At 44.9% G+C, this 12,425-nt stretch overlaps 1 protein-coding gene across 2 annotated transcripts in view; it reads right to left on the reverse strand.

Moving 5' to 3' along the window:
* Positions 1-452: 452 nt before the first annotated feature.
* IFFO2 (intermediate filament family orphan 2) overlaps positions 453-12,425 on the reverse strand; it is a 28,831-nt gene continuing 16,858 nt past the window's right edge. Inside the window, exons 2-9 of one of the 2 annotated variants that reach the window (XM_052691801.1) lie at positions 11,745-11,805; positions 11,181-11,276; positions 9,437-9,577; positions 7,646-7,788; positions 5,550-5,670; positions 3,566-3,655; positions 2,824-2,954; positions 453-2,630 (exon numbers count right to left, since the gene is read on the reverse strand). In XM_052691801.1, the coding sequence (XP_052547761.1) occupies positions 2,525-2,630; positions 2,824-2,954; positions 3,566-3,655; positions 5,550-5,670; positions 7,646-7,788; positions 9,437-9,577; positions 11,181-11,276; positions 11,745-11,805 (889 nt within the window). In that variant the 3' untranslated portion in view covers positions 453-2,524. The remainder of the gene's footprint in view (positions 2,631-2,823; positions 2,955-3,565; positions 3,656-5,549; positions 5,671-7,645; positions 7,789-9,436; positions 9,578-11,180; positions 11,277-11,744; positions 11,806-12,425) is intronic. The other variant, XM_052691802.1, reaches the window with a different exon arrangement.

Consider the following 12,425-nt stretch of genomic DNA (forward strand, 5'->3'; position numbering starts at 1 on the left):
CACTTGCCTCCCACTGTCAAACTGAGGATATTCTTTCCCACCTCACCACGCCAGCTACTCGCTGCAAGACCACTCAGCCTTTTTCTTGCTACGTCACTGAGTTTTAAAACAATGATAATTAAAAAAAAACCAACAAAACTAACAGCAGCTAAGCTGGACGGTCATTGAAATTGCTCAGTTTCTCCAGTACCAAAGAACATCTCATAATTTGAGGACAGCCACACATCAGCCTCCAACGAGGCTGACTCACTGTGCAAGGAGATTGCTTAATGCCTCCACCAAAGTCACTAAAGCATTACAGACATTCAGCTTTGGCAGACGGTTTCCCAGCCTCGTGAGAAACGACGTATTTAGCAGCTGAAGTTCATACAGGCTCAAAAACCCTAACAGTACTTTATTGAAAGCATGCAGTCACAAAAATATCCCATCTGATATTTCTTGCCCCCTCCCACCCGCCCCGCACTCGCAGCCCTAGTGAACATGACACTTACCACTTTGGCCACCAAAGAAATAACAGGAATGAGCACTTTGGAATAAGGCATCTTCCTCACCTATGTGATGAAGAAGCCCCTAAAACACACCACAAGAACTGCTGCTAACGAATAACAGCGCTGAGTATTTTAACCAGTGAGGGAACCACAGCCTTGGATCTCTTCTCTTGGATGGAGGCCGTGGATGCTCACGCTGTGAATCCAGATGGGTCACCCCCAGTAGTTCTCCTCGCTCTGAACAACCAGGAGAATCCCTCTGAGCTCCTGCCCCCTCTGCACAGCAGCACGAGATGGAGAGGTATTTTCAGCCCATTTGCTGAAACACTCGTGCTCTTTTTGCAAGAAAGCAATATTGATCTCTGCTGGCTGTATGCTTACGATGCAGCCCTGCTGATTTCGGATCAATAAAGAAGAGAGGCTTGGAAACAATACTCAGGAAGCTAAAAGATGGCCACCCTACCTTTATATAACACTGAGAGGGTGCTTAAATCTGGAATTTCCCTGCCCAGTCCTAGCACTGCTCAGATGAAACAGCTGCTAAGTTTTCTGGCAGGTACAAAACACATTTGGTATTTACTCCTCTTGCAACTGCTAGTTAACTACAGAGCTACCTTTAGGCAGTATTAACTACACTTGCAATCTTGCTCTTAAATACAAACAAAAAACATTATTGGCTTAGGTTTATACCCTGTTTTTACCTGGCTGAGGTGCTACGACTCCCACTAATAACCACAAACAGCTCGATGATGCCAGAGGTGCAGACTTCTGACACAGATTGCCAAAGCCTTCTCACAGAGAAAGCACACAGCTGTTCCTCCCTAACTTCAGGGCAGCAGCAGTTTGGGATTGATTTTACTACGCCCTAAAAAGGATTACGGTGCTGTCTGTTGTTCAGCTTTGCTGAAGAACAGTGGTCTGGAGCTCTCTCAGTGTCATCTCAAGCCCACATCCATAGCACAACATGTCAGTTCATCCCGATGCTTCAACTATCCCACGTCACGAAAGCAGCATAAAGTGGAGTTATCTCCCTGTCAGCAAAGTAAAATCTGCAAATGCTGTGGTTTAAAAAAAAAATATCCTGAAGGAAAAGAAAACACAAAACAACTCCGGAACTGAAGGTCTCACTTCCCCCTCCATCCAACCACTGGAAACAAAGGCATTGAAACAAGACTTTCCTCCTCAAAAGAAGCTCTACAGATAACTAACGTGTGCAAAGTGTTTTGAGCTTTCCTTCCCCCAAGAGATAACTGTAGCCCAGCAGGGATCAAACATTCCATATCAATAAGGCGCGCTTATTTTTTGTTGCATAGTAGTTTATCAGTGACAGTCCCACCCCAACAAACCCTCCCTCACCCACTGCTTTGCCACCGAGCTGAGACCCGCTGCCTCTGAGTCTGGAGTTTGGCAGAGACCTTGTCCAAATCTCCAAATCTCAAAGGTTCCTTCACCCAGAATGAGGGAATGAAGAAACTCCTTTCGGTCTCGAAACCCTGGATTATTTTAAATGTTTACAGATCAATTTGCAGGCATTCTTTGCTTTTTTTTTGTGTGTGTGCCAGGCTTTGGTAATTACACCACAATTGTCTCGGGTTCCTTGCTCAGTTTGCCAGTATTTCTTTTGCCAATCAGTTCCATAAAACCAGAAGCTTATTGAAATATCCAGAGCCTTTGCAGCACCGTTCTCTGCTGCAACCAGATTTCTCAATAGATACGTATATAATTTACTTTTTTTTTTTTCATATAAAAACACCTGCTAGTAATATTCCACTGGAGCTCAAAGTGGCTCAGCTTGGGGCAAAGGCACAATTAAAACACCATGTTTTCTTACAGGACTCTGCATTTGTGAATTGTATAACAATAGAAATTTACAGCACCAATCCTTGGGTGGGGTGGGGATGCGTGTAGGAATGAGTCCTTAGAAGCCCGATGCAGGGGCTTACAAGTCTTAATTTTGTTCTTTTCACCCCCCATCAGTGTGTTGTTTTCCAATCTTTGCTTGTGTTTTCCCTTTCACTGAGTGCTCCAACCACGTATCAGCTGACCATGGGCTCCACATCCGCGTCTCTGTCCAACTCATCCTGAATTTCATCTGTGTTTCCTGAGTCGCTGCTGGCTACAGAGCTGGGAGATGGAGAATTTCTGCAGAAAATTCAGAGAAAGGTTTAGACAAAGCATTAAACACCACTGACAGGCAAGAAAACGTGAGACTTGTGGAGGGAATCGTCACTTTCACTCTTCAAACAATTAAGAATAGCTTTCATCACCAACAAACTTCAGTTTTTGCAGTAAATAAAAGGTGGGATGGTAAGGAGGAGGATTCCAATCTTACTACCTGTCAGCTGAACCTTTGATAAGCCTACGACAGGTTTCCATTTGTACATCCAGGCCCCTCTTCATGCTGCACATCTCCATGTACTCGTGGAGGTGGCGGTTCATGTCACTCTTGGCTGTGGCCAACTCCAGCTGGAGGAGAAGAAAAACACATCAGCTCAAGGTGAGCTGCTAGCAGCTCCTCCCAGCCTCCCTCAGCTTTACACACTGCTGGGGATATATAAATCCTTTATGCCAGTGCTGCATGCTGAGAGTGCATTCATCTCCTTATGAGGTGTATTTTAATCAGAGCTCAACTCTGTTTTTGGAACAGCTCTTATATCCTGTTCTGCTGCTTTCTTTGTCAGCACATAGCAGTGAATGAAAGCACGTTCGGGGCTAAGATGGTGAGAAGCTACAGATGTTGTGCCTGGCGACCCCTGAGGTGGTTTCCTGTGAAACATTTCCCAGTCTGATGGTGGGCAATGCGAGACAAACAGCAGAATAAAAACCAATGCACCTTGATTCTTTGCTCTGAAGGTTCTCACTGCACTGATTACAGAGCTGTGCTTGGTCAGCAGTAGTGAGGAAAACAGATATTTAGGAAAAAATATCCAAAACTGTGTCAAAGGAAAACACCTCTGCATTCTTGATAGAGATACACATTCCTCCTTGGCAGTGTGTGCATGTATATCTGTGATCAGAGCACTGCACACGTTTTGTTCATTACTAATTATTTATATGATCATGAATCACTTCCTTACCTCTATCTGCCCTATTGTTTCTTGGTATTCCTTGTCTCTTGTTTTAAAGAAAGACTCTGTTTCGTGGATCAAGTTTCCCAGGTTTTCTTCCTGATGGGAAATCAGGACACAAAGAATTAGCAAGAAACCGACAGAGCAGCAGACTGTGGATTTTTCTCACAGAACCTCACTGGGAAGCACAAATTCTTACACCCTCCCATGCAAAAGGAACCTTGGATCAAGACTCCAACAACAAGCAGATACCTGATGATGCCAAAGAACGAAACCGCTGCATTTGCTGAACCTTTCCCAGTCTGATCACACAGAAATATGCAGCAATTACTTTCCAGACATGAAACTCCTTTTTTTTTTCCCCCTTGTATTGAGCACACCACTGCTTACAGCATCGCTCTGGAATTCTTATTTTCTGATTCCATACTGCTGCTCCCAAGACCATTCAGTTTCCATCATCTCACAGCCTGCACGCACTGTCCCCTATCAAAATGCCTTACTTAAATGCTAGGCAAAGTAATCAATTTAACACAACTGAGTTGATGAGCATTCATTTTGCCACCATCCTTCGGCCACATCTGCAGCAGCTTCATCAGGATCCTACACGGGATCAACGTCAGGCTAACCAGCCTATAGTTACAACAATCACTCACTTATCCTTTTATATGCAGAAGCAGGAAGACCTTCAAAGAAGGTGGTGAGGGCACCGTGTAAGAACTTGAAAGGAATAAAGCCAGTGGAAGGAAGATTCAGGCATGTAAAGCACTGTGTTAAAGACCAGGCACAGACGGAGCAGTCTTTATTCTGAATCTCCATCTACAAGACGGATCTACCCTTTCCTTGTATAATTTTCATTTAGAAGGATTTAAGCTTCTTAAAACCTTTAGAGTTTTTGCACTGAAGGTCTGAGTTCGGCAATATTCCTCTGATAGCTGTGCTTATACATGCACACATGGGTATATGCAAATAAATCTGTCACTAATTCCAGTACATGGCTGCACGTTATCACTCTGCCACTCTTCCTGCTCAAAAGACGTACAGCTAAGTATGCTGCTTTCTGCAGTCCCAGCACTTTGAAATAATCTCTGCAGTTTCAGGCTATGCCAGATGATCCACAAATGGGAAGATGTAAATTAACACACCCCTGGCAGTCAACACAAGACAATATTCAGGAGACTGCTGCCTCAGCATCTCTGTACTACGGCAATGATGGGAGAAGGCAGGATTATTGCCTACCTACTGCTGTCATGCTGCTCAGTAATGAAATAATAGCATCACGTTTAAGACTGCCTGCATAGAGCCAGACCTTGCCATTTCAATCTCTCTTTAGGCTTGTTCTAAAAGGCTCAGGAGTCACTGAATGAGGCAGCGTGCAGCCATTAGCTTACTTTGCATGGGATCTTAAGGATTAAGAGCAAGCTGTTTATTATCCACCAGCACCAGGAGATTCCTATTGACTGGGAAGACAGAAGCACAAGATCTGTGGGCGCAGAAGATCCCTTGGGCCTTACACAGCCCTTTGTGTCAGGCTGCATATACCTTAGCATCACACGTGGCACACACCAAGTTTACTTTTCTCCCTGCTGGAATGAGGGCACGGTACCATCTCACACACTGCATGTGCTGGTTTCGGGTGAATGATACCCTACAGAGAAAGTGAGATGCTGCATGGGAGTTAAAGGGCTTTAGCTGCCTCGCTGGGCAGGGTGACAGGTGGTGTGATGCTCCTACAACAGCTAGAGCCTTGGATCTTTTGACACTAGCTTGATATTTCTATCTCCTTCAGTTTGAAGGAGCAGAAGAAATAAAGTTTGGTAAATAAACTGAAAAGCAACCACGGAGAGAAAGCACTAAGAGGATTTTAAAATCAAAGCAAGTCTGCATGGCAAACTAGATCACCAGTCAAACACCCAAAGGCTCAGATGGCTGAAAGAGCAGCTGAGGGATACCAGTTTTGAAGAGAAGAGTTTAAGAAGCTAACTGAAATACTCACCTCTCCTTGGAGGTCAATTGAAGGATTGCAGTTTGTGAAGTCCTCCCAAAGAAGCAACGTTTCCTCGTTCTCCTCCCACGTCAAGCTATCACAGTCGTCATCAAAATCAAATGTCTCACGACTGTTAAGGTAATGGAAAAGCGTGAGTGAAAAAGAACTCCAGCCCCACTCCTTCAGCCCCTCATTTAATGTTTAAGGAAAAAAGAAAACAGAAAAGGGCTTACAAGAACTGAACAAAGGAAACAAAGCAGTTGAAAATCCTGAAAGATTTTAAAAACAGGCTTTGCCACTGCCTGCAAGTCCCTCAACTCCTGGGCTCTTTGCCACTCCAAAGCAGAATAAAAGATCCTTGTTAGCATTCCCAACCCAAGCACACAGTCCTAGTTCTGTCCTCCAGATGGTGCTGCTTGTTAGTTTCCCCTGTTTGCAAAACCACAAAAATGTTTTAAACTGTTCTTTCTATACATGGGAAAATGAACTCAACCACAGTTTGGGGAATTATACAGGAAACAGCCACTAGAAGATTCCCTGCTGGCTTCACGCTGAAGTTCAGCCAACATTTTCCCCTGCAGCACTTAGAAACATTCGTTTCAAAAATAAGTAAGAGAAAACTGAGCCCTAAAATGATGCACAAGTGAACATAAGTACTTACTATTGAGCTGGACAAGCAAAGATACTACTAAAGCCATTTAAGACTGAGAAAAAACAGTGGCAGAGTGGCCTTTAACCTCGCTATTTGGTCAAGCCCCTTTAATATGGCCAGTTGTGCAATAAAGGAAAAAGTTTCAGAAGGCAGCCAGGTCCCTCTTGGTTTGAGCAGCAGGCGGTGAAACACAAGTAGCTGCTTCTTGTCTTTGTTAAGGAGGCCTGGCAAAAACCTGAAGCAGCAGTTTGCTCATTTCTGGCTGATGCATTTCTGGTTCTTTAGCTCACTTCCTTTTAGGCAGATAACATCTCAATCCGGAAGCTGAGCTCCCCACTGTCTTCAGAAAGCTGAGAAGCTTGGCACAAGAGATGGCATTTATCTCCACCAAATAATAAACATTTTGGACATACACGATTCTGTCTTTTGCAATTGAATTTCTTCAGCTCAGTTTCTTTTTGCTGCAAGCGCTATCAGAATGCTGACTCCCAGTTCTGACTGCTGTCTGTTACAGACAAATGTTCAACATCGACCACGTTTTGCCTTTTTAGTGCTAGGCACTTATGCATTAAGGTCATCACTACAGACACAACGAAAGTTGCATAAGGTTTCTGTTGATAAGATCAGCTACTTGTAAAATACACCTTCCACCTGACAAAGCCCCCAAACCAAGAGTTTACTTAATCATGTATCATCTTCAATAAGCCACGAACACAGCACCAAGAGTTATAACATGAAGAATGGCCTGCACTGCTTGGGCACATCGTGCCCTCCTACATATGAAACTGAGGAGGGAAGGAAGGGGGCATGGCCTGAAAACAGAACTTCTGGCAACAGCTGGCAACAGAAGAGGAGCCAGTGCTCCTTAGAGAAAGACTTGTGTACTCCTCCGTATTAAATACTGATGTGTGGGAAAGCACTGGGAATTCTTGCCTCTCCCAGCACAGTCATTGCAGAAGTTGGCAGAAGACACAAATACTGAAATGCTACTGAAATCAGACCTACGGTGCTGGCTGGGGCTCCCTCTGCCAAGAGAAAACAGCAGAGACCCTTAACTCTCGCTAGCCCGTGGACACCAGGGACAAACCTTTAGGCTAAGTAAATTAACTCTTCCTGCCCTTTGACATTCATGGAATCTATACGACTGTCATCCTCTGCTACCACTGATCTGGACACATCCACCAGTGCCACGTACCCACAGCTGACCTGAAAATCATGGGAAACACCAGAGAAGTCAGAATCACTCCTGAGCTTTCAGTGACAATGATGCCATATTCCGTCCAGCCCAAAAAGCAGTAAGGCTCCTCCTAAAATCCTCTAACACACAGGGAACACACAGACTCGAATTCTCTACCATGAAAAACCTTCTGAACGCCTGCAGAAGTAACTCAGTATTTGAGTTCTGAGATTAAATCTGCATTTCAGTCCTCCCCACGTTATCCACGATACTCACAGCTGATTGAACATACGCTTCATCTCATCTGTGATGTTCAAAGAACAGCTGACCTCATCGTCAGAGAACCTGCTGTTGTCTGCATCCTGTTCTGAGAGGTCATCATCAGAGGCAAGTTTTCGTTCTTTCTTCTTGGAAGCCACCTTAATTGAAGAGAAGAGTTGTAACTAGAAGGTTCGATTGAGATGCTGTGTCAAATAAAGGAGAGGCATTAGGTTGGGTTGGTTATAACCACATCAGCTCCCAGGCAGCTCAGGGATTGCATGTATTCAAGATTTGCATCCATTAGTGAGTGGGGAACAAAGAGCATAAGAAAGCAGTTCAAAAATGGCAAAGAGCAAAGCAAGCTGCAGGCTGTCAGCGCTCTACAGATGTTCATCTGTTCACTGACAACAGCCTATGGCCTACCAGAGAACATGCAGAGGTTAGAATGATACAGGGGAAAAGCAAAAGCTTGCAGGAGTGCCCAGGCAGCAGGTTTGAGAGCAAATGACAGAACTCTCCCTTTCCTGCCACCACCACAGGCCGCTGCTCCCAGTGTTGAAGAACTGTGTAGAGTAGACAAGAAACCTTGCAGAGATTCTTTAAGTCAGGTTTGTTCCCTCCCCATAAGCAGAGGCAGACTGTTTAGTCTTCAGACTGACAGAAGGAGGATCGACCCAACCATGACAATCCCTGGACAGCCTCAGAAGAAAGGAAGTTTGCAGATGTGCAGAGAATTCAAGGGACGCTGTGCCACAAAGGGCAGAGAGCATCGTTGTAAGAGATGCAGCACCACTGAGTCACACACAGCCTGTTCCCAGCCCTACAGTTTTCCCTCTAATTGGCACCTGAGCCATCCTTTGTTGGTGTTGCTCTCCATACTGATCATTTTAACCACTGCATGCTCGACCACAAGTGTGCTTTGCAGCTACCTTTGAGCAGAAAGACAGAGCAATTCCGCTCAGAGACAAGAAGGAACCACGAGCACAACGCAGTGGCTCAATATGCTACAAAAACTGTCTCCAAGAAGGAGATCAGAATCTTTCTGGAAAGAAAGGGAAAAGAAAACAAGAACAGAAAAACAAACCACCAAACATTAAGGCAACTTCATCACAACCAAAATAAACAACCAGTGGAGACCACAAGGGTATTTAGAGTGTTTTCACACGGCATCACAACACAGAGAAAAGCACTGGACTTATTCAGGGATCGGACAGGACAGGTTTAGACCAAAGTGAAGCTGGATTAATCACAATTGAAAGAGCAGGTATGACACAAGATCAACTGCAATGGGAGTTACAGGTTTGCTCAACACAGAGCTATAACTGCTTGCTTTTGTAGCAAATCATACGGCTTTTCCTACTAGCACCAAGGAGCTCAAGGAAAGCAATTAGAGCTGCAGGTCTCACAATGCAATCATAACTCGCCACCACAGAAGTGTTATTTCTGGCTGTGGAGCTTGAGCCAGAAATAAGAACATTCAGATGACAGCTTAAAACCTCTCACTTGTGAGGAGGAAGCCATTTATACAAACCTAGGCCCTGGAATGCTTTTTTTAATGCATTCATTACCGAACGGGATCAAGACTAACATCATATCTTAAAGTTCATCTTGAGTGAAAACTCTCCCCATTTTAGTTTTTCTCTTTCATCAGAAGACAGCTACACTCCAACGCTGAGAAAGAAGAAAATAGTTCTGCACAGAGAAATTTCAATAAATGGAAGCGACCTGGACCACGCTGCTCGACACTGCTCCCTCTTGACCCATCACTGCTCGTCCTGCCCTACAGAAAATTCACAGCCTAATCACCTGGAAGATCTTGGAAACGTCTTCAGAGTTGCGCTGCTGCGCTACATCGCACAGCTTGGCTGTGATATCGATTCGCCGACAGATGTCCATGTCCACCTTCATGGCCTTTTCTTGAATCTTTGTGTCCAGGTCTGTCATGGGCTGCAGGAAGGACAGCAGTGATTATCTTCTATTATTATACAGTTCAGGAAAGCAGAGATACCCCATAGTATCTCTCTAACCCCAGGGCTTACCATCCTTAAACAATATTACGTCCTGCTCTCCTGGAAAGCAGACTAGACAGCTAACAGAATTAACATTCATGTCCAATTCCAAGAAAACCTCAGCTCAGTTCTTTGCCACTGAACAACCTACGCCCAACCCAACACAGCTTTTGGATGTATAAGGGCTGCTCCTATTCAGACAGTACTGCTGGATCCACAAAGTAACGCCGCTCTGTGTTTTTACAGACACCCGGCCCAGGTGAGATGTTCTCTGTTGGAAAGCATCTCAGTGGTTGGGAAATCATCCCACTGACCAGAAAAATGGAAAAACTCTTTGCAGAGCACTCCTCAATAGCAAATTCGCTTTCCAACAAGAGGACTTGGTTTTGTTTTGTTTTAAAACATCAAGTAGGTTTCTTTAGGAGTTGGACTCAGTGGTCTTAATGGGTCCCTTCCAATTTGGGATATTCTATGATTCTCATTCTTCTCCAGCCTCTGTCAAGCACCTCTTGACAACCTGGGGAGGTTTTTATTTTCCAAACACACTGAAAAAAAAGGAGGCTATGAACAATGACACTCCTTAAACACACTCTTATCAACTGAACAGGTAGCAGTGATTCTTATCAACAGGAAGGAACGAGGCACATGCCAACATTTTGTGTTTCTCTGCTCTGCATATTTACATGGAAGGACTCAAACAAGCATTCTTGCTGCTTTCCTTAGGCTCTCTTCCACCTTGCAAAGCTTAGAGCACACCTTCTCTTGAATCCAGCAGGATGTTTGCATTCACCACCACCCTTTTTGTACACACTGAACAACACCTTTCCCTCTGTGAACGAGTTCTAAGTGATGCAGCCCTAACAAGATTCACACTGCCTCTAACCAAGCATGCCTATTCTTCATTAAACACCAGAAGAAGAGACAGCTAATTGCCAAATTTCGCATGAATAGATCCAGTGGCCCTGAGAGAATACATTTGACACCAGGGAGCAGGTTCTGCAAGCTCATATAAAGACCGGAGGAAGCGGTTTCTAAACAAAATTACTGAATAAATAAGCATAAGAGAACATCTTCATTAGACAACTGGCATCAGCACACTGCTTCAGTCTTATGGAGAAAGCCACCTTAGTGTTCACCCAGCTTTTCTTTCAGATATCTGCACGATTGTGCCATCAGAATGGCTAAACTGCAAGACAGCTGCATGGTGATTGAATCCTTTTCCCTAACCAGGGGGTTCTCCATCACGTTCCCCACGGCTGCAGATTGGAATGCCAGCATCGCCAGCAGTGGAATCGGGGGAGGAAGGGAAGAGTCCAGTTTATGGGCTAAGCAGCAAGTTAATGCATCTCTACACAGACCAGACAGGAAGCAGGGGGAAGGGAGATCTGTCTGATGCATTAGATCATAAAGGCAGTCGTAATACTAACTACAAAGCAGCACTCACTAAGACCGTAACTTTTTCATGAATGAAGCCATTTGCACAACACACACATTTCACAGAGGCAGTGGGAGTTGGCCACTCTGCTCTCCAGTGTACTTACATCACTCATCAGCCCCTTAAACACCACAAGTTCTGCTTTCAATCTCTCAATCTTTTCATTTAACTCCTCCTGGAGAGCTTCCGCTTCCTGCGCCTCCTGCAAGAGAAAGCACACAAAGGACTCAGGGGCCACAGGGCAACACACACTTCCTCACTTAACCTGAGCAGGGCTGATAAGGCACGTCACCACCCCCACGCTGCACTCAGCTTCCAAGCATTCACCCCGCTCTCTAGCACACAGCAAGGCATTCAGCTGCTGGGACTACAGGAGGGGTTTTAATTAAAAGACAACAACCCTTTGGATGGTGATTAGCACAGTGAGAGGTGTAGAGAAAGCACTGCCATTCAGCACAGGCTATGTGCACTGAGTGACACGGCTGGTGGGCATGGTGGGGATGGACTGATGGATAGAGCTGGTGATCTTAGTGTTTTTTTCCAACCTAAATGATTCCTGGTTCTGTGGCATGGGTTAGTGGGCACGGGGGGGATGGGCTGATGGATGGATTTGGTGATCCTCAAAGTCTTTTTCAACCTGAATGCTCCTAGGGTTCTATTCCAGCCTTACCTCTCGCAAGGTTTCTACCATAGACTCCAGGCTCATTCTTCTCGTCAGTTCCTCTTCCCATCTGAAAGACAAGATGTGCAGATGGAGTGTTAACTGTGGGAAAGAATGTATTTTTTTCTTCCATATCACAAGTTTTCTGCTCGCTGTAGGATGATGATAGTTATTTCAGCCATCAAGCAGATGGTCCCCCTCATTAACACACCCTCAAACCAGGGGTGTAAGTCTATAAAAGCGTAGAAGTGAAATCAGCTCTCGTTGGGATCAGCGCCCTTCCTACAGTTCTGTGCAATTTTTGGTTCCAAGTAAGGTGGGAAATGTTCAGAGCAATAGGAGGCTTCTGAAGTTAAGTCACCCGAATCAGCACTCTCACTGTTCACCTGTTCAGTCCAATCAACTCAAACACTTACGTGCTCTGTACATCAAAACCTGCAAGAACCTGCACGCCTCTGCAGTCTCAAGTAGAGCACCCAGATGAGTGTCTCTGAATACACAGAACTGAGAGGGTACAAGAAAAGGAGTTTCGTCATTACAAGCTGTGTAATTAAACCTTGCACTACAAGCATCATTATTGGATTGGGTATAGAACCATGTAGCAGCTCCTCCTTGCAAGCATACAAACGTTTCAAAGGGCACTGGCAACTTCTGTCATTTGCTGACTTGAAAGCAAAGCTCTCAGAAATG

This window comes from Tympanuchus pallidicinctus, unplaced genomic scaffold (genome assembly GCF_026119805.1).
Source record: "Tympanuchus pallidicinctus isolate F22 unplaced genomic scaffold, pur_lepc_1.0 scaffold29, whole genome shotgun sequence".
Classification (NCBI taxonomy): Eukaryota; Metazoa; Chordata; class Aves; order Galliformes; family Phasianidae; genus Tympanuchus; species Tympanuchus pallidicinctus.